Below are 23,588 nucleotides of genomic sequence, written 5' to 3'. Positions count from 1 at the left end.
TGTCATTCTTGTTTGGTGTGGATTCACAGTGTGGCGCATATTTGTAACAGTGTTAAAGTTGTTTATACGGCCACCCTCAGGGTGACCTGTATAGCTGTTGACCAAGTATGCATGGCATTTACTTGTGTGTGTGAAAAGCCGTAGATATTATGTGATTGGGCCTTTATTGTTTATTGGCGCTCTGTACTTCTCCCTACGTCCGTGTACACAGCGGCGTTTGAAAAAGTCATACATTTTACTTTTTGAAACCGATACCGATAATTTCCGATATTACATTTTAAAGCATTTATCGGCCGATATTATCGGACATCTCTAACAAAAATAACATCCAAAGCTACAGGTAGAGCTCAAAATGTGAATGATCTTTTGCTGAGAGTAGCGTTCATCAAATATCTGATAGATAAATATCTATTCGAGGCATATCTTTGAGAAGTGGTCGGTGGAAAAACAAACATGGTTTTGCTGGACTTCAAGCTGCCAGTTGCACCAAACAGCAGTCGTGCAGCATCAAAAACTTCCTAACGAGTCTGCCAGGGTTTGCTGGACCAGTGAGTTGCGTGCCGTGTCAAGACCTCATGCATGGACAGCTGCTGAGTTATTTGTTTGTTTAGCATTATGCCTTCACAAGGCCGTGGGTTATAGGGTTAGGAATGCGTGCATGATGACGACTTTAATGTGCGGTGATGAAGCACATCAGTAGCAACTCAACTATCAAAGTCTGCCAGGCAGCACAGTTAAGCTGACTGTGCTGCAGAAACACAACAACAAAAACATGTTGCGTGCTCTTACATCCCAGAGAGGATGCAAACTTGCGCTAATTAAGCCTTCTTGAAGGTTACCTACGGGGCGCTTGTATAGTCTAATGAAGACAAGAAGTAATTTTGCACAGAGCGTCACCGCATCCACACTGCAGCGAGCTTGTGCAATATTGAACAGGAGCCGCGTCGGGTTGATGCTTATTGCGAGTGAGTGAGCAAGTAACGTCTGCATAAAACATCAGAGCAAATAAGAAAAACAAATGCAGCAAACAGGATTTACATCCATTATGTATACTTACACAGTCCAATAGATCCAATACAGACGCAATATAAAACCAAATAGTAGCAGTATAAATAGTATATAGTATAGTATAAATTAGATTATTCACACTTTTGCATTTTGATTACGCTAAATTATGCTTGTAAATCATTTGCAAGCATAATTTAAACATATCTTTAAAAAAGTCCGCAATATCTTGACACATATGTATGGAAGCTATTTTGTGTCTTTATTACTAAAGCTTTTTTTTGACACTGAATTTATGCAATTTAATTTTTGTTGGAATTTTGTGAACAGATTTATTTATTTATTTTTACATTAAATGATGGTGACACATTCATTAAATAAAGAAATATAAGCAAAATTGTGTATTTAAAAATTAAATTTATTAAAATAAATTTTGGGAAATTCAGTGTAAAAAAAAACAAAAAAAACTACAGAAATCGTTGTTGCTTAATTGGACCTTACTGGTGCTACGAATTAGGGATGTCGGACGATAAATGCTTTAAAATGTAATATCGGAAATTATCGGTATCGGTTTCAAAAAGTAAAATTCATGACTTTTTAAAACGCCGCTGTGTACACAGACGTAGGGAGGAGTACAGAGCGCCAATAAACCTTAAAGGCACTGCCTTTGAGTGGCGGCCCAGTCACATAATACCTACGGCTTTTCACACACACAAGTGAATGCAAAGCATACTCGGTCAACAGCCATACAGGTCACACTGAGGGTGGCCGTATAAACAACTTTAACACTGTAACAAATATGCGCCACACTGTGAACAAACACCAAACAAGAATGCCAAACACATTTCGGGAGAACATCCGCACCGTAACACAACAGAACAAATACCCAGAAACCCTTGCAGCACTAACTTTGCATTTCCAACGATAAAGTCAAAGAAATCTGCCGCCAGACCCCATTGAATCTGCCGGAGTGTGTGAGCAATTCAGGGACAAAGGACCTCGGTAGCACGGCAAGCAATGGCGGCAGTTTGTTCCCGCAGACGAGCGAGCTAAACCCCCTGGATGTCTTGGCTCACACCGTCCCTTATGCCACCGAAGATGATCAAGAGAAGAATATCGACCCTAGCTTCCCTGGCCTGCTGACATCATCTCCAAAACTGGACAGATCAGCTTTCAGGAAAAGAGCGCGGATGAGGGTATGTCTACAGAATATATTAATTGATGAAAATTGGGCTGTCTGCATTCTCAAAGTGCACGTTGTTGCCAAATGTATTTCATATGCTGTAAACCTAGTTCATAGTTGTTAGTTTCCTTTAATGCCAAACAAACACATACCAATCGTTGGTTAGAAGGCGATCGCTGAATTCGTCCTCGCTTTCTCCCGTGTCGCTGGCTGTCGTGTCGTTTTCGTAGGTTTCGCTTGCATACGGTTCAAACCGATATGGCTCAATAGCTTCAGTTTCTTCTTCAATTTCGTTTTCGCTACCTGCCTCCACACTACAACCATCCGTTTCAATACATGCGTAATCTGTTGAATCGCTTAAGCCGCTGAAATCCGAGTCTGAATCCGAGCTAATGTCGCTATAGCTTGCTGTTCTTTCCGCCATGTTTGTTTGTGTTGGCATCACTATGTGACGTCACAGGAAAATGGACGGGTGTATATAACGATGGTTAAAATCAGGCACTTTGAAGCTTTTTTTAGGGATATTGCGTGATGGGTAAAATTTTGAAAAAAACTTCGAAAAATATAATAAGCCACTGGGAACTGATTTTTAATGGTTTTAACCATTCTGAAATTGTGATGATGTTCCCCTTTAAGGTATTTTGGGGTTCATTGAGGTTAGCTAATTTTACTTGTTTTGGAAAGTCTTGAATTTTCTTGTTCTATTGGCAGATAATTTTGCTTATTTCAAATAAAATACCCCTCATTTTTGTATTTTTTTTTCTTGTTTTTGAACACTGACTTTTTGCCATACTTGCCAACCCTCCCGGATTTCCCGGGAGACTCCGGAAATTCAGCGCCTCTCCCGAAAACCTCCCGGGACAAATTTTCTCCCGAAAATCTCCTGAAATTCAGGCTTTCCCACAAAATAAACAGCGTACCTGCCCAATCACGTTATAACTGTAGAATGATCGAGGGCGAGTTCTTGGTTTCTTATGTGGGTTTATTGTTAGGCAGTTTCATTAACGTCCTCCCAGCGTGGCAACAACACACAACAACAGCAGTCACGTCTACCGTAAAGCAGTTTGTCTGCCGTAAACAGCAATGTTGTGACACTCTTAAACAGGACAATACTGCCATCTAGTGCATTTGATGAAAGCACTTTTGTGCGTGCCACACAGCAATGCATCATCAGCATGGTTAGAAAAATAGTGAGAGAATAGAACAAGGATGGACAATTCAACCCTTAACTCAACAATGAGTAGATGAGTGTTATCTGTGTGTATATGTGTAAATAAATGAACACTGAAATTCAAGTATTTATTATATATATATATATATATATATATATATAATAAAATAAATATATATTTATAGTTAGAATTCACTGAAAGTCAAGTATTTCTTGTGTATATATATATATATATATAAATATGTATGTGTATATATATATATATATATATATATATATATATATATATATATATAATATGAAATACTTGACTTAGTGAATTCTAGCTGTAAATATACTCCTCCCCTCTTAACCACGCCCCCAACAACGCCCCGCCCCCCACCTCCCGAAATCGGAGGTCTCAAGGTTGGCAAGTATGATTTTTGCAGTGTGGGAGTCTGTTTTTAAATAACACACAATCCCAAATGACGTTTTCATTTGCACATATTCTTTAAAAATAAACCTTTTGATTCAGATTTTTATGGGTTATTTGGCCTTGTTAGCGAGTTAAGCTTGTACTGGATGTCATTAAGACTGTGCAGGTGTACCTGATGTCTCGTTGTTTGCTGCCAAAATGAAGCCAAATGGCCACCTTGGCATGGCGCGAGCGGCAATTAAAGCGTGTGCAACCTGGAGGTGCTAATAGCTGATTGGAGGAGAAGGAGATGGAGTGGGAGGAAATGACTCCCGTCTAATTAGGGGCACTATGAGAACGGGCGAAAGACGATTCAGTGGGTGGACACTGCGGTGATACTCCAAACTGTGCGAAGAATCCAACACCGTTTCCCCCCCCCTCAACCACGGTGTTGTAATGCAAGCTTAGCATTATTAAAAGGAACAAAGTACAAAAACATGCAAGTCCAGAGATTAGCGGGCGGCATTTATAATTCATGTGATTGTTTACGCCAGGCGCTGGATGCTCATCTGATTGCCGCACTGCTGAGGCCTTGTGTCGAGTTCTGCATGGAGGGGGAACACATGAAACTATCCTAACCCACTTTTGACTCCTGTTCCTTAGCAACCACAGTGTTGGGAGTTTAAAGCCGGTGTGTGTGTGTGTGTGTGTGTGTGTGTGTGTGTGTGTGTCCAGCAATGTGCTACTTACTTGTTTTGCATCATGTTCATTATGACCCAGTCCGAGGGGTAGACGTTCTTCCCGATGAGGTCTTTAAACATGATGAAGGTCTCCATGAGGAAATCCTGCAAAACAACAGAAAGTTAGTTTGTGTTTTTTTTCTTCTTCCCTGCACACTTAAACTGAGTTTTTAAAGGGGAACTGCACTTTTTTGGAACTTTGCCTATCATTCACAATCATTATGAGAGACAAGACAACAAAATATTAGGGATGTCGATAATATTATATATATGCCGATAAATGCTTTAAAATGTAATATCGGAAATGGTGGGTATCGGTTTCAAAATTATCGGTATCGGTTTCAAAAAGTAAAATATTATGACTTTTTAAAACACAACTGTGTACACGGACGTAGGGAGAAGTACAGAGCGCCAATAAACCTTAAAGGCACTGCCTTTGCGTGCCGCCCCAATCACATAATATCTACGGCTTTTCACACACACAAGTGAATGCAAGGCATACTTGGTCAACAGCCATACAGGTCACACTGAGGGTGGTCGTATAAACAACTTAAACACTGTTACAAATATGCGCCACACTGTGAACCCACACCAAACAAGAATGCCAAACACATTTCGGGAGAACATCCGCACCGTAACACAACAGAACAAATACCCAGAAACCCTTGCAGCACTAACTTTTCCGGGACGCTTGAGCCCCAGAAATGGCGAGAAACACGCTTGGTCCCGCCCCTTTTTGTTTGTTTGCGAGGATTATGAATCATTCTTCATCTAAACGGTTAAATATAAACATCCCAACAGTCAGCATCCCAGTCACAGCAGACCTTGTACAGTAAGTGATGTTTCATTATGTTTGTGGTCTCTCATGAACTCTGCATGGGTAGTAATTAGTGATGTTGGTGAAGGAAAAAAGCGGACATTGTGATGCGTCTATTGAATTAATGCGCCGTTGTATGCTTAAAAATGAGCAAAATACATAAACATTACATGCTAAATTAAAAAGTTAAAGTACCAATGATTGTCACACACACACTAGGTGTGGTGAAATTATTCTCTGCATTTGACCCATCACCCCTTGTTCCACCCCCTGGGAGGTGAGGGGAGCAGTTAGCAGCAGCGGCCGCGCCCGGGAATAATTTTTGGTGATTTAAACCCCAATTCCAACCCTTGATGCTGAGTGCCGATAAATGCTTTAAAATGTAATATCAGAAATAATCAGTATCGGTTTCAAAATTCTCGGTACCGGTTTCAAAAAGTAAAATGTATGACTTTTTAAAACGCCGCTGTGTACACGGATGTAGGGAGAAGTACAGAAAGCTAATAAACCTTAAAGGCACTGCCTATGCTTGCCGGCCCAATCACATAATATCTACGGCTTTTCACACACACAAGCGAATGCATGCATACTTGGTCAACAGCCATACAGGTCACACTGAGGGTGGCCGTATAAACAACTTTAACACTGTTACAAATATGCGCCACACTGTGAACCCACACCAAACAAGAATGACAAACACATTTCGGGAGAACATCCGCACCGTAACACAACAGAACAAATACCCAGAAACCCTTGCAGCACTAACTTTTCCGGGACGCTACAATATACACCCCTCGCTACCCCAAAACCCCGCCCACACTGCTGTACGGAGCGGTACATATCCGGTAAAACACGGACGTAGGGAGCAGTACAGAGCAGTTGCGTCTCCCAGTCAGAAGCCCCTCCCCTCTCCCACACACAAGACAGGAGTTGACGACTGCAGCATGAGAGGTTTACTGGCGACGTTTAATGACCTCATCAAACCGCCGCGAGCGGAGCATAACAACTAGGGATGATGTTTGATAAGAAATTATCGAGTTCGAGCCTATTATCGAATCCTCTTATCGAACCGATTCCTTATCGATTCTCTTATCGAGTCCAGATAGGTTGTTGTATATGGAAAAAAAACACACAATATTTGGTTTAACAAAAGCTCACTTTTATTGTATAAGAAAAAAATTAAATATAATAAATAAATAAATATTGACTGTTACCCCTCTAAAAAAATAAAATAAAATAAATAAATATTGACTTTTGTTACCCAAAGTATATTAAGTGGGATTTTTCAGAAAAACAAATATATACAGTAACACAAAAACAACCTGTCTCTGTGATCACTATAGGTGCATAAATAATAATATAGTGTTAAATAAAATCAGTCCCTTGGGCACAAAACTGAAAATAATACAGCTCTCCAAAAAGTGCACTCCTGCTGCTATTGGAACATACCAACTACAGCTATTACTCAGGAAAAGGCTCAACAGGACTCAGCTGGACCTGCAGAACTTGCTGACACGGAGCCTGACCTTGCTGACCAAGGACTGACAGCAGTTGAGAGACTATCTAGACCTAAGAGACATGTTCAGCCACCTAAGAGGCTGATTGAGAGTTGTTAAGAACTCTTGGTTTTTTCGAGTTGTTTAAAAAAAAAAAAAAAAAAAAAGTGTTGACATAACTGTTTGTTATGATGCTTTGACATTTTTGCACTTTATTTCTTTATTCAAACAAAATTCTATGAAGAGAAAAGTTGTTTGCAAATGTGGTTACAATGCTAAAAAATGAAAAGTTAAAGCTAAAAAAAAACAAAACATTTTTTATTGAGTTAACATTATTTCTTTATAGGGGGAAATATGTGATGTTATGAGCTAGGGCAGACCTGGGCAAATTAAGGCCCGGGGGCCACATGCGGCCCGTTAAACTTTTCAATCAGTTGTCGCTTAAAGGGGAACATTATCACCAGACCTATGTGAGCGTCAATATATACCTTGATGTTGCAGAAAAAAGACCATATATTTTTTTAACCGATTTCCGAACTCTAAATGGGTGAATTTTGGCGAACTAAACGCCTTTCTATTATTCGCTCTCGGAGCGATGACGTCACAACGTGGCGTCACATCGGGAAGCAATCCGCCATTTTCTCAAACACCGAGTCAAATCAGCTCTGTTATTTTCCGTTTTTTCGACTGTTTTCCGTACCTTGGAGACATCATGCCTCGTCGGTGTGTTGTCGGAGGGTGTAACAACACGAACAGGGACGGATTCAAGTTGCACCAGTGGCCCAAAGATGCGAAAGTGGCAAGAAATTGGACGTTTGTTCCGCACACTTTACCGACGAAAGCTATGCTACGACAGAGATGGCAAGAATGTGTGGATATCCTGCGACACTCAAAGCAGATGCATTTCCAACGATAAAGTCAAAGAAATCTGCCGCCAGACCCCCATTGAATCTGCCGGAGTGTGTTAGCAATTCAGGGACAAAGGACCTCGGTAGCACGGCAAGCAATGGCGGCAGTTTGTTCCCGCAGACGAGTGAGCTAAACCCCCTGGATGTCTTGGCTCACACCGTCTCTTATGCCACCGAAGATGATCAAGAGAAGAATATCGACCCTAGCTTCCCTGGCCTGCTGACATCAACTCCAAAACTGGACAGATCAGCTTTCAGGAAAAGAGCGTGGATGAGGGTATGTCTACAGAATATATTAATTGATGAAAACTGGGCTGTCTGCACTCTCAAAGTGCATGTTGTTGCCAAATGTATTTCATATGCTGTAAACCTAGTTCATAGTTGTTAGTTTCCTTTAATGCCAAACAAACACATACCAATCGTTGGTTAGAAGGCGATCGCCGAATTCGTCCTCGCTTTCTCCCGTGTCGCTGGCTGTCGTGTCGTTTTCGTCGGTTTCGCTTGCATACGGTTCAAACCGATATGGCTCAATAGCTTCAGTTTCTTCTTCAATTTCGTTTTCGCTACCTGCCTCCACACTACAACCATCCGTTTCAATACATGCGTAATCTGTTGAATCGCTTAAGCCGCTGAAATCCGAGTCTGAATCCGAGCTAATGTCACTATAGCTTGCTGTTCTTTCCGCCATGTTTGTTTGTGTTGGCTTCACTATGTGACGTCACAGGAAAATGGACGGGTGTATATAACGATGGTTAAAATCAGGCACTTTGAAGCTTTTTTTAGGGATATTGCGTGATGGGTAAAATTTTTAAAAAAACTTCAAAAAATACAATAAGCCACTGGGAACTGATTTTTAATGGTTTTAACCCTTCTGAAATTGTGATAATGTTCCCCTTTAAAGACTCCGCCCAAAGGGACAAGCGGTAGAAAATGGATGGATGGCTGACTGCTAGGCCACTTCAAGCACTCACCACTTGCTTGCAGCACATTTGTGTAACTCATACAAATACGTTAGAGCAGGGCAGATTGAGCCCAGTTTATAATTCCCTGTTATACAGTATGCCAGGCAGACTTGCACTAAATGAGGACTATGTTATTGTTTACTTTATTACTCTAGTTTACTCTGGACTGAAGCTGTGTGCCTTCATTGTTTTTGTAGCTGTTGTTTTGAGGCATGTTTAGAAAAAAATAAAAAATAATGCACTTTGTGAAAGTCAAAGTATAGTATTTCCCATAGTTGTAGTGGGTATCAGGATTATCTCAGGGAGAGCATGTCCCAAATTCCAAGCCGCTGTTTTGAGGCATGTTAAAAAAAAAAAAATGCACTTTGTGACTTCAATAATAAATATGGCAGTGCCATGTTGGCACTTTTTCCCATAACTTGAGTTGAAGTTGTTCTCTTATTTTGGAAAACCGTGTTTTTGATTGATTGATTGAAACTTTTATTAGTAGATTGCACAGTACAGTACATATTCCGTACAATTGACCACTAAATGGTAACACCCGAACACGTTTTTCAACTTGTTTAAGTCGTGGTCCACGTTAATCAATTCATGGTAAAGTTACATTGTTTTTCTACAGGCGAGCTACTTTTCAATTGATCAAGTCGTGGGGATGTACCTCATTCATATATATAATTTATATTTACTTATTTATGAAATATATGTTTTTGTTAACAAGTTAAAGGTGTTTAATGATAATGCAAGCATGTTTAACACATATAGTTAATATTGTTAATAAATTAAAGGTGTTTAATGATAATACAAGCATGTTTAATACATATAGTTAATATTGTTAAAAAATTAAAGGTGTTTAATGATAATACAAGTATGTTTAATACATATAGTTAATATTGTTAACAAGTTAAAGGTGTTTAATGATAATACAAGCATGTTTAACACATAGTTAATATTGTTAAAAAATTAAAGGTGTTTAATGATAATACAAGAATGTTTAATACATATAGTTAATATTGTTAACAAGTTAAAGGTGTTTAATGATAATACAAGCATGTTTAATACATATAGTTAATATTGTTAACAACTTAAAGGTGTTTAATGATAATACAAGCATGTTTAACACATATAGTTAATATTGTTAATAAGTTAAAGGTGTTTAAAGATAATACAAGCATGTTTAACACATATAGTTAATATTGTTAATAAGTTAAAGGTGTTTAAAGATAATACAAGCATGTTTAACACATATAGTTAATATTGTTAATACGTTAAAGGTGTTTAAAGATAATACAAGCATGTTTAACACATATAGTTAATATTGTTAATACGTTAAAGGTGTTTAAAGATAATACAAGCATGTTTAACACATATAGATTCCTTTCTTTCATGAAGACAAGAATATAAGTTGGTGTATTACCTGATTCTGATGACTTGCATTGATTGGAATCAGACAGTGGTGCTGATAATGTCCGCATTTTCGAATGGAGGAGAAAAAAAGTCCTCCTTTCTGTCCAATACCACATGAAAGTGGTTGGTTTTTCGCATCTTATTTGTCCAGCTTCCATACTCCTTTGTATGCACTTTACAAGAAATACATTGTCGGCAAACTCCGTAGCTTGCTAGCTTGTGCACGCCAGCTTTCTGAGACTCTTATTTTGTTAGCGCAACTGTGCAACTGTGCAGTCGGTCTTTGGAGTTTTGACGACAGGTACGGCGCCAGAGTCTGTTGAAATAAAGTGTTTCTCGCCTTCCTGTCGGTAATTTTAATGAGCTGGCAGCAGCCAGCGTCATCTCACAAGACCCTCGGGTGCCGTGAATGTCAATCAAGTGACGAAAGTGACGTCATAGTGAAGATTTACGTATGATCGCTCATTTTTAGGACTATTTTTTTAATGCCTGGCTGGTGATCGACTGACACACCCTCCGAGATCGACCGGTAGCTCGCGATCGACCTAATGAGCACCCCTGGTTTAATGCATCCAGCGGGGCATCACAACAAAATTAGGCATAATAATGTGTTAAATCCACGACTGTATATATCAGTATCGGTTGATATCGGAATCGGTAATTAAGAGTTGGACAATATCGGAATATCCGCAAAAAAGCCATTATCGGACATCTCTAGTTAGAATGCATTAAAAAAAGAAAAATGTATGTTTTTGTCTCACATAAGGATTGTGAATGATAGGCAAAATTCCCCCAAAAAGAGCAGTTCGCCTTTAAGATGAGTTTTTAAGGTCAAAGCTGCATACAACTCCTTTGCTGCAGGTGTAAAATTAGAGCCGATATAGGTGCCGAGGAGTAAAGTTTGTCCATCTTATGGGCTCTGAGGTGGTAGGTTTGGAGGAACAAATAAAAGCGGCAGACAGCTTTGAGATGTGGCCATGGCTGCAAGAGGAACAATCAATCTGTGCAAAGATCCAGCTTCCTCGCAGTGATTGTTTATCTTGTCAACAGCCGAGTGGCCTCACAAGGGGAACTCGGCCAAGGTTGCAAAGTTTTGCCCTGTGCTCAAGTTCCACTGGGAACTGAGGAGGTGAAGGGCAATGTGCTGACGCTCCAGACAAGAAACACAACTATAAACTGTCATCATTATGCTTTAAGTATGCATCTTAAACTTCTCTTTAAGGGAAGGGAAAAAACGCGAGAGGAGAAATGAGGATTTCCAGAAGAAATAACAATGTATTATTCATCCATTGGCCATTATATGAGTTAAAGAGATTTTTTTAATTTGTTAAATGAGTTAAACCTAGCTGGAAATATATACAATATATATATAAAATATATTAAAGTTAGTATATACCACTGCCTCAAAATTACTATTAATCACAATCCGTGTTGGGACTAACGCGTTACAAAGTAACGCGTTACAAAGTAACGCGTTACTGTAACGCCGTTAGTTTCGGCGGTAACTAGTAATTTAACGCGTTATTTTTTTATATTCAGTAACTCAGTTACCGTTACTACATGATGCGTTACTGCGTTATTTTACGTTACTTTTTATGTAGTATAAAGTGTGTTTTATCGGAGCGCTGATTGTCGTTCTGATTCTTCTTGTGTCACAAGCCGGAGAAGAGAGAGAGACATGCGCTCTGTGTGGGTGTGTCTGAGTGTGAGTGTGGGGAGCATCATGAAGGTACACACTCTGTCAATCAATGTTCCCTCTAATTGTTGATGTGTGTGAGCAAACGCAAAAACTCCCTGAGCATTGAGTGGAGCCCATGTGAGCAACATCACACGTGCACACTGTGGCTACACCAGCAGCACACCTGTCCCAAACCTCACTAAATAACAACTTACATCTCCATCCATCCATCCATTTCCTACCGCTTGTCCCTTTCGGGGTCGCTGGAGCCTATCTCAGCTGCATTCGGGCGGAAGGCAGGGTACACCCTGGACAAGTCCCCACCTCATCACAGGGCCAACACAGATAGACAGACAACATTCTCTTATTATTATAATCAAATGACAGCAGTCATTTCCATTTCTAATATAAGTGTTTAGGCCCACTTATAACGACAATAACAGAAAATATTGTTTTTCATGAACTGTGTACTTGTTTGTCTGAGTGGAGGTCCTGCTTTGGAAATAATTTGTACCCCTTTCAGACATTGCATTTAGTTCCCATTAAAACATTCACATGTTGCACAATGAGATGTAAGCAGGGGATCATGTGTACATTCCTGCAACTTCCTGTTTGTAAAAAATATATTTTTATTAGTATTTATTTAATATACTAACAGCATTTAATGATTAATATTTATAAATTAAGATTCCTAATAAATGACACTAGAATAAGCACACATTTGATTGGTAAATCATAGTGTAACGACCTGGAATGACACTTTATGTGTGGTGTTGGAGTTGTCCGACTTTTTGTGTGGCTGTAAACGCATCACTGGCTAAGTGCCATATGTGCATGTGTTGGCGCACGTGAGAGAGCGAGCGGCTGCTGTTGATATAACAAAGTTGCTTTTGGTCTGGTTTGTACTGCAGAAAATGACCAGTTTTGCTAGATAGAATTTTTTTTACTAATGTTTTGGTGATGTGTTTATGGCCGACAGTAAAGAGTTTTGCTCAGTAAAGTGATGGATGGAATTCATGTCCTCAAAGCGTCTCGACAGACGCTACAATATTTGAACAATGATGACGAAAACGGTTTTCTCTGTCGTGTCCTTGTCGTGTCAAAAATTGTTATGCGCTTATTTTTTTATTTGATTTTGTGCATGGCATAGATTTGCCGTGCGCAGAGGACGCTTGAGCAGTGCGCAATTGCACATGCGCGCTCCTGAGAGGGAACGTTGCTGTCAATTCTCTTATATACTCCTTCATTCTAGACTTCTAGAGTGTTTGATTATCACATCACTCTAAATGTATAGACTATAAAGTTCACAAACATAAAGAGGGATCCTAGTGGGCCAGGCCAATCTTTCCTTATCTCTAAACTAAAACTGGGGAAATGTGTAGTGTTCTGGATTTCAGACATGATTTTGTATAAGAATTACTTGAGGAAGAAAATGCCTGGTTAGGCTTTGTCTATGTAGTGTGTGCCTTTCTTGGTTTACATCTATGCTGTTATTATGCTGTTTGTTACTTATGTATGTTATGTTGCAGCTATTTAAAATAGTTTTGTCAATTTGTTCTGGCCAGAAACAAATTGGCCTTTGTAACATATCTTTGTCTTTGTGTGTTGTATGTAGACCACATGGCTTAGCAGAGTTGAGTGATGCAAATGCATGTCAAGTTGATCAACAGATTGTATTATTCTCCAGTGCAATAACAGTACTGAAATGAAGGCTAAAAGGGCATTAATTGCAGCTTTAAAAAAAAAGAGAAAAAAGAAGTAACTAAATAGTTACTTTTCACAGTAACGCATTACTTTTTGGTGTAAGTAACTGAGTTAGTAACTGAGTTACTTTTGAAATGAAGTAACTAGTAACTGTAACTAGTTACTGCTTTTCAGTAACTAACCCAACACTGATCACAATACAACTTTTTCACTGCCGATACATACCGATATTGGAGCCTTGAGTGTTAGCCGATACCGATATTGATACGATGCCATATCAGCACCAATCATACATGCTTTTATGTGGAATGTTATAAAATGCTTGATTAAGTGACATCACTCAAAGAACAATGTTGGGTATGAAAAACAGGAATGGATTAATTCAGCGTTTAAGTTGAAGTGGAGAGGTAAGTGTGGTTTTCAATTCATTAATTGAAGCTCGTAAATTGAATGATGCAGACACGTTTGTTACTGAATACTTTCTAATACACTTCGGCCTTGAAGACTTTGCATGTATAAGTTAAATGCAACTCTAATTATTTGAGACACGTTTATATTGACAAATGTGTTTTTTTACACTGCAATATTGTTTAATTGAGGGTACTTATTGCAAATGTGTAGCTTTCGTGCTATTGTGTGCTTAGCTGTTGCGCAGCTGCTAGCTCCTCGTACCAGACACCAGCAGATGACATGGCACCCCAAACCATCACTGATGGTGGAAACTTTACACTAGACTTCAGGCAACGTGGATCCTGTGCCTCTCCTGTCTTCCTCCAGACTCTGGGACCTCGATTTCCAAAGGAAATGCAAAATTTGCATGGTTGGGTGATGGTTTGGGGTGCCATGTCATCTGCTGGTGTCGGTCCACTCTGTTTCCTGAGATCCAGGGTCAACGCAGCCGTCTACCAGCAAGTTTTAGAGCACTTCATGCTTCCTGCTGCTGACCTGCTCTATGGAGATGGAGATTTCAAGTTCCAACAGGACTTGGCGCCTGCACACAGCGCAAAATCTACCCGTGCCTGGTTTACGGACCATGGTATTTCTGTTCTAAATTGGCCCGCCAACTCCCCTGACCTTAGCCCCATAGAAAATCTGTGGGGTATTGTGAAAAGGAAGATGCAGAATGCCAGACCCAAAAACGCAGAAGAGTTGAAGGCCACTATCAGAGCAACCTGGGCTCTCATAACACCTGAGCAGTGCCAGAAACTCATCGACTCCATGCCACGCCGCATTAACGCAGTAATTGAGGCAAAAGGAGCTCCAACCAAGTATTGAGTATTGTACATGCTCATATTTTTCATTTTCATACTTTTCAGTTGGCCAACATTTCTAAAAATCCCTTTTTTGTATTAGCCTTAAGTAATATTCTAATTTTGTGACACACGGAATTTTGGATTTTCATTTGTTGCCACTTCAAATCATCAAAATTAAATGAAATAAACATTTGAATGCATCAGTCTGTGTGCAATGAATAAATATAATGTACAAGTTACACCTTTTGAATGCAATTACTGAAATAAATCAAGTTTTTCAAAATATTCTAATTTACTGGCTTTTACCTGTATGTCACAGGGCCAACACAGATAGATATTCAACTGAATATGGGTTGAAAATGATTTGCAAATCATTGTATTCCGTTTATATTTACATCTAACACAATTTCCCAACTCATATGGAAATGAGGTTTGTATATTGTGTATCGTGACATGGCCTAAAAATATCGAGATATTAAAAGAAGGCCATATCGCCCAGCCCTACTCTGTACCGTAACACCTTACTCACTCATTCTTTCTCTCTCATTCTGTCTCACTCATTCACTCTGTCTGTCTGTCACTTAATCACTCATGACATTTTGTGGTAGAGTCTGTCTTTCCTAAGGACAATGGCCGGCGTTATTCGCCCAGCAAAGTACCGCTGAGCCGCGGCTTCCCATGTCAAGTAGAATGAGGGACTGCGATGCCATTGGTTGAGTGTCTGGCCTGATGGACACCTCAGCGCTGATAAGGCACACTTACCACCACATCGCTCCTTATCTTGCCAAAGGTGCCGATCAGATGAGCGTAATGGTAGTCGTCCATCTGTCTCAGCGTGGCGGTCATGCTGGCCACAAAGCTCCCCTGGAGAAGAGAAAGACGAGAAAGTGTGTTCAATATACAATCAAGTTGGAATTGGAAAGTCTGAATGTGACTCCTATGGACTTGCAGACTTGATTGGACAGGAGTTCAGGCAGGTACCCGGCCTCCTTTTCCCTTTCGTTTCGGCAAAAATCACAGTGTTGCTGATCTCATTAACCTGGCCGGCCTCCCCTCTCTACCTCTTTGTCTTCCCTGATTATGCAGCCCTGCGATGTCCCTACAGGCCCTTCTTAGCTTGGCTCGGGTTGGCATGCAATGCTGCACAAAGGAGATAGCCGGGGCTGACAAGACGACGGAGGGAGGAAGCACTTCCTGTCATGGAGCGGAGACAAAGCCCGCAAATATACTTCAGGGTAATTAGCAGGCTTGCATGCTGACAGGTACATTGAGGACTTCACAGGGATTAAGCTCCATGCAGAGCATCATCAGCTATCAGGAGGCTGATATGAGGACAAAGGTGGAGCAGGCAGACACGTGGTAAAGAGCTGTTGGAGTTACACTGCAAAACAGGTGTCAAAATCAAGGCCCGGGGGCCAGGTGTGGCCCGCCACTTCATTTTATTTGGCCCTCGAAAGCCAAAAAATAATATGTACTAGAGATGCGCGGATAGGCAATTATTTCATCCGCAACCGCATCACAAAAGTCGTCAACCATCCGCATCCACCCGAACTAACATTTAATCAAAACCGCACCCGCCCGTTGTTATACATCTAATATAGACGATGCAAGGCATTAGTGAGGTTATAAAGCTTTTGCCTGTTAAAGAAAGGAGACTGATCCAATGCAGCAGAGACATTCAATGCGTGCCACGCTGTCACGGCCCAGACGCACACTAGTGCGCAATCATCTGGGAGCTGCGCTGAGCGCACCGGCCTCCAAGCGCGCTCGCGCCACTCAAACTGCTGCAGGCAGCTGCGTTCTATCTTGTTTTAACATCCTGTGGCACTCTTCTGGGATCACGGCGGACGAAACTGCTCATGCTCAGGGTGTTTGTGGAGGTTCGGGGTTTTGCACAAATGTGATGCACCATGTTAGATGTCCCGGTTTTGTGACTGTCGTAGACATAAACAGCGTCGCAGCTCTTGCAAATCACGTAGCCAGCATTACTATCATCCTGATTTACAACCTCATAAAAACGAGTCCAAGCTGAACTTTTCTGGCCTTTTTTCCCCCTGGTCTTTAGTATTCCCTTTTTTAGTTTGTCGCGTACCACGTTTGCTGCCGGTGTTGCCATCTCTTTTTTTTTTCTTCTTCTGTTGTGGCATATGCTGCAGGTGCCTGCTCGTTTTTCGTATGTGGGTAACAACATTTAACTATGTATATATATTTCCGAATTGGTTTAACTGCTACCCGCCTGAATCTACTTAAAATCTAATTTTTTTTAATTTCAACCGCCCGACCCGACCCGCGGATAAAATCTAATTTTTTTTTATTTCAACCGCCCGACCCGCGGATAATCCGCGGACTCCGCGGTTGTGTCCGCAAACCGCGCATCTCTAATATGTACCAATAAAGTACTGTAACTCAGTGGCCTTGTGGTTAGAGTTGAGTTGAGTTTGGAACATGCAAGCATGCAACATGATACATCACAATTTCCAGTTCCTCTTTTCAACATGTTCGAAAAGGAGTAGGAAGAAGCAGAGCTTATTTAATCCGACCCCTTTTCTTTTACATAACAGTTGCTAAAACTTTTGTTCACTTCCTGTTCTCAATTTATTCATAAGTAATCACAATAAAAATTAAAGCTGCAAGCAGCGATGGATGGGACCGACTTTGACGACACATGAAATCCAAACCGGAGCAGTAATTAAAACTTTTTGGTCAACTTTTAATCAGAAGGGTTCGATCTCTCTCCTGTGCTAGTTTGAAGCCGACACGACAAAAGCGCTCAGAGGCGATAATGTTTGAAAAAAAGGTGACCGTTTTTTCCAAAACTTTTGTTTTGAAGGGGGAATTGCAAACTTCCTGTAGATTTTTGCTGGGGGTTGTCAATATATGAAATGTAGGTCTAAGAAAGACCTACATAGAGGTTTTTGTTTCATGTCTCTACGACATTCCTACTGGAAGTTACAGGCAGTTTTGTCTGTGTTTTCTTCCTAGGAGCAGTTTTGTCTGTGTTTTATTCCTAGGGGGCGCTAGAGCACAATTTTGAGTTTTGTGGTTTGCTTTTTTTATTAGATCGCAATTTTTGCCAGTCCTGATGTGTGTGTCCAGTTTGGTGAGTTTTGAAGCATGTTAAGGGGGTCAAATTACAGCTCAAAGAGGCGGCAGTATAATAATAATAACAACTTTTGTTTTGAAGGGGGATTGCAAACTTCCTGTTGACTTTTGCTGGGGGTTGTCAGTGTATGAAATGTAGGTCTAAGTGAGACCTACAAAAAAACAGTTTTTACCCTAATAAACTGTGGTGCCGTTTTGGCATTTACAGTAATACCCTGAAAAATCTACAGTTGTTGATTTGCGGTAAAAAAAAAACCCAAAAAAACTGGCAGGTCAGGTGCCAGAATTTTACTATAAAATTGCATCTTTTTTCAAATTTACAGTAAAAAAAACAATGTAAATTGTCAAGTAAAATTCTGGCAACTGAACTGCCATTTTTTTACCATAAGAATAGCAGTATTGTTTTTCCATTTACAGCAATATACACAAAATTTTGAGGTGAAATTATTGCAACTTACCATTTTTTTTTTACATTTTAGTTTAAAGAAAATCTACTAATAAAATGCATAAAAAAATTGTCTAATAATAGTATTCACTGTTAGAAGCAGCCCTCTTGTGCAATGTAAAAGTAGCAATAGATTTCATGGTAAAATTGTGAAATTTACGGTGGTTTTTACAGCATTTTTCTCTAAATGCTTTATAAATAAAGTTGGTATGGTAAATGAAAAAAAACAGTACTTTTTTTTTTACTCTAATAAACTTTGGTGCTGTTTTGGCATTTACAGTAATACCCTGAAAAATCTACAGTTGTTGATTTGCGGTAAAAAACAAAAAAAACTGGCAGCTCAGGTGCCAAAATTTTACTGTAAAATTGTATCTTTTTAAAAATTTACAGTAAAAAACAATGTAAATTTTACAGTAAAAGTCTGGCAACTGAACTGCCTTTTTTTTTTTTTTTTTTTTTTACCATAAAAACAGCAGTACTGTTTTTCTATTTACAGTAATATACACTTCATTTTGAGGTGAAATTATTGCAACTTACATTTTTTTTTTTTTTTTTACATTTTAATTTTTTTAAATTTACTAATAAAATGCATTAAAAAAATAGTGTAATAATAGTATTCACTGTTAGAAGCAGCCCTCTGGGGCCAAACAACGCTAGTTATCCATCAAATTGTGCAATGTAAAAGTAGCAATAGATTTCATGGTAAAATTGTGAAATTTACGGTGGTTTTTACAGCATTTTTCTCTAAATGCTTTATAAATAAAGTTGGTATGGTGGTATGGTAAATGAAAAAAAAACCAGTACTTTTTTTTTTTACTCTAATAAACTGTGGTGCTGTTTTGGCATTTACAGTAATACCCTGAAAAATCTACAGTTGTTGATTTGCGGTAAAAAAACAAAAAAACTGGCAGCTCAGGTGCCAAAATTTTACTGTAAAATTGCATCTTTTTTTAAAATTTACAGTAAAAAAAAAACTATGTAAATTTTACAGTAAAATTCTGGCAACTGAACTGCCTTTTTTTTTTTTTTTAAACATAAAAACAGCAGTACTGTTTTTCTATTTACAGTAATATGCACTACATTTTGACGTGAAATTATTGCAACTTACCATTTTTTTTTTTTATATTTTAATTTAAAAAAATTGACTAATAAAATGCATTAAAAAAATATTGTAATAATAGTATTCACTGTTAGAAGCGGCCCTCTGGGGCCAAACATAACTGCGACGTGGCCCTCAGTGAAAAGGACTTTGACACCTCTGCACTAGAGCATATTCAATAGGCAAGCATCTTGTGTGTGCACTTATTAACACATCTGAATAATAATAAGATAGAGAGATCTACTTCTTCATGCACTTTAAAATGTTGCTACTCAGCTGCTGGTATGAAAGTTCAATGCCGTAAGTGTGGCTTCTGGGACTATATTCATGAGGTGGTTATAAAGCAAAGCTTGTAATTAGAAACATCTCAATAATAAGATATCAGAGAGAGAAAGAGATGCTTCTTGGAGCCAATAAAGAAAATTAAGCACCGATAAGAGGATGTAATTAAAACCGATCGCGGGATCAAAGATTAAACAGACCTGATAAAGGCGGCTCAGGTAAACAAAGCTGCTTGTGAGATGGCTTTAACGGAACAATTGTAAGCAAGGTTTATTCACCAGGCTTCATTTCAAGTCACAAGTGGGCTCATGGTTTCACAAGCAGCTATCCTTCCGGAACGTCTACGCCCCGAGGACGGGGGCTTTCATCGGGACCACCTCGGCGAAGGGAGGACTCTGTCAGTCCGGAACTGAATATCTCACAAGGAGAAACTCTCTGCCAGCTGTAATTAGGTAATTAGGTGCCCGAGCAGAGCAGAAACAATGCTGAACGCTCGCCATCACCTCACATGACCCCCGCCTCTCCTCTCGTGTTCTTGTACAGTCTACCCTCCGTAAGACAATGCAAAACATTTACATTGCAAGCATTTTTACTACCGTATTTTCTGGACCATAGGATTAAAAGGCGCACTGCGGATGAGCGGGTCTATTTCGGTCTATTTTCATACAAAAGGCGCACCGGATTATAAGGCGCATTAAAGGGGTTATAGTATGATTTTTTCACAAGTATAACCCATTTACCATGTTGCATAGGTTATGTTTTACACATCATCTTCAAGCCGCTTTCTGACCGTCGCTTCAGGATGCTGCTCACTGCTCCCCTCACCTCCCAGGGGGTGATCAAGGGTGATGGGTCAAATGGAGAGAATAATTTCACCACACCTCGTGTGTGTGTGTGACTATCTGTGGTACATTAACTTTAACTTAATATAGTTCTTAAATCGAGGTTCCACCGTATAGGTTTTACTATGCACTGAAATTGAGTAAAAGCCAAGCCATTAGTGCCTAAATGACTGGCAACATAGCAAGATAATTGTGTCAGTGACGTGCGGTGAGGTTGAGGGCTGGTGAGGCACTGACTTCATCACAGTCAGACTTACAAACATATGAACCCTAAAGAGTATCTTATTCACCATTTGATTGGCAGCAGTTAACGGGTTATGTTTAAAAGCTCATAACAGCATTCTTCCCTGCTTGGCACTCAGCATCAAGGGTTGGAATTGGGGGTTAAATCACCAAAAATGATTCCCGGGCGCGGCGCCGCTGCTGCCCACTGCTCCCCTCACCTCCCAGGGGGTGAACAAGGGGATGGGTCAAATGCAGAGGACAAATTTCATTACACCTAGTGTGTGTGTGACAATCATTGGTACTTTAACTTAACTTTAACTTTACACATACAAACTGTAGCACACAAAAAAGCACATTTAATAAAAAAACGTTATTATGGTCTTACCTTTACTTAGAAATTAAGTCCATGCGCCGCAACTAAAGCCCTCACTTAAACTTTCCACGTGCAAGACTGAATCTATTTAAAAAAGTGTAACCGAGGGTTTATAAATGTCGCCTATACTGTATGAAACTACAAAATAACAAACACGGAGGCTCCAGTTTACACGAGGACCACTTTATTTACCTTCTTTCAAAAACCTCTGCAACGTGTCATCACTTCCGCTCTTAGCGCCTTCAAAATAAGAGCTCAAGGCATATACTGTATAACAGCGCATAACAGGAACTTAACATCACAAAGAGGAAAGCCCATAAAAATAGGTTACAAAAGTTATTTAATAAGAAGCCAAAAAGTGCAAAAACAATAATGTTCCTGTTGGAGGAGTTGTGAATTAGGTACACCTGCTGTCTGCAGGTGTACCTAATGTTGTGGCCCTGCAGTCATTCACAACTCCTCCAACACAAACATTATTGTTTTTGCACTTTTTGGCTTCTTATGAAATAACTTTTTTAAATAGATTCAATCTTGCACGTGGAAAGTTTAAGTGTGGGCTTTAGTTGATATAACAATTCTACGGCGGGGGTGCAGGAGGCGAGCCTCACACAGTGCGTCTTTTGCAGCCGTTTTATGATCGCTCAGCACAAGAAATACGTTACACACATACAGTTGTTGACAAAAGACACTGTACATTATATACCTCAGCTAACTAAACTATGGAAATGTATAATATAATTCATATAGCAATACAGTCTCACTGCACAGCAGGCCAGCAGTTAGCCGAGTCTGCAATCCATGTTGAGGCACAACGCAGTGACGTGCCTCAACTGGCTGCTGTTCACCGCACCGTCTCTTCTCAGTATTTGAACGGCAAATGTGAAAATTCAGCGATTTTGAATAAAAATAATCTAAAACTGGTGAAGTTAAATGGAAAATAACTTTATAGTATAATCACTGAATACATATAACAATTTAATTAATTTTTTTTCTTTTTACATTTTTTTTCTTTCCATGATGGCAGGTGAGGCCCCGCCTCACCTGCCATCTGAATTGTGTCTATATTCAAGCATGGTGGTGGTAGCATCACAGGCTGCACGAATGCTGCCAGCACTGGGGAGCTGTGGTTCACAGAGGGGAAACATGAATTCCAACATACATTGTACATTGTTTTAATGGAAATATCTACGGATGTACTCGTTCATCCAGGTCATTTTAGTCTTAGAGTATTTAATCGATCGCAACTGGACTGTTTTGTCTGAAAATACAAACCCCGTCTCCATATGAGTTGGGAAATTGTGTTAAATGTAAAAATAAACGGAATACAATGATTTGCAAATCATTTTCAACCCATTTTCAGTTGAATATGCTACAAAGACAACATATTTGATGTTCAAACTGATACACTTTTTTTTTTTTTTTTAGCAAATAATCATAAACTTTAGAATTTGATGCCAGCAACACGTGACAAAGAAGTTGGGAAAGGTGGCAATAAATACTGATAAAGTTGAGGAATGCTCATCAAACACTTATTTGGAACATCCCACAGGTGAACAGGCTAATTGGGAACAGGTGGGTGCCATGATTGGGTATAAAAGTAGATTCCATGAAATGCTCAGGCATTCACAAACAAGGATGGGGCGAGGGTCACCACTTTGTCAACAAATGCGTGAGCAAATTGTTGAACAGTTTAAGAAAAACCTTTCTCAAGCAGCTATTGCAAGGAATTTAGGGATTTCACCATCTACGGTCCGTAATATCATCAAAGGGTTCAGAGAATCTGGAGAAATCACTGCACGTAAGCAGCTAAGCCCGTGACCTTCCACCCCTCAGTCTGTACTGCATCAACAAGCGACATCAGTGTGTAAAGGATATCACCACATGGGCTCAGGAACACTTCAGAAACCCACTGTCAGTAACTACAGTTGGTCGCTACATCTGTAAGTGCAAGTTAAAACTATCCTATGCAAGGCGAAAACCGTTGATCAACAACACCCAGAAACGCTGTCGGCTTCGCTGGGCCTGAGCTCATCTAAGATGGACTGATACAAAGTGGAAAAGTGTTCTGTGGTCTGACGAGTCCACATTTCAAATTGTTTTTGGAAACTGTGGACGGCGTGTCCTACGGACCAAAGAGGAAAAAAACCATCCGTATTGTTATAGGCGCAAAGTTGAAAAGCCAGCATGTGTGATGGTATGGGGGTGTATTAGTGCCCAAGGCATGGGTAACTTACACATCTGTGAAGGCACCATTAATGCTGAAAGGTACACACAGGTTTTGGAACAACATATGTTGCCATCCAAGCAACGTTACCATGGACGCCCCTGCTTATTCCAGCAAAACAATGCCAAGCCACGTGTTACATCAACGTGGCTTCATAGTAAAAGAGTGCGGGTACTAGACTGGCCTGCCTGTAGTCCAGACCTGTCTCCCATTGAAAATGTGTGGCGCATTATGAAGCCTAAAATACCACAACGGAGACCCCCGGACTGTTGAACAACTTA

General features: G+C 39.9%; 1 protein-coding gene across 1 annotated transcript in view; it reads right to left on the bottom strand.

Annotated features, from left to right (window-relative positions):
• dock1 (dedicator of cytokinesis 1) overlaps positions 1 to 23,588 on the bottom strand; it is a 533,069-nt gene that overhangs the window by 170,811 nt on the left and 338,670 nt on the right. The window contains exons 28-29 of the mRNA XM_061931733.1: positions 15,478 to 15,579; positions 4,504 to 4,598 (exon numbers count right to left, since the gene is read on the bottom strand). Of these exons, the coding sequence (XP_061787717.1) occupies positions 4,504 to 4,598; positions 15,478 to 15,579 (197 nt within the window). The remainder of the gene's footprint in view (positions 1 to 4,503; positions 4,599 to 15,477; positions 15,580 to 23,588) is intronic.

Source organism: Nerophis lumbriciformis, linkage group LG39 (genome assembly GCF_033978685.3).
Source record: "Nerophis lumbriciformis linkage group LG39, RoL_Nlum_v2.1, whole genome shotgun sequence".
NCBI classification, from domain to species: Eukaryota; Metazoa; Chordata; class Actinopteri; order Syngnathiformes; family Syngnathidae; genus Nerophis; species Nerophis lumbriciformis.
This window is presented reverse-complemented; position numbering and strand designations above follow the sequence as displayed.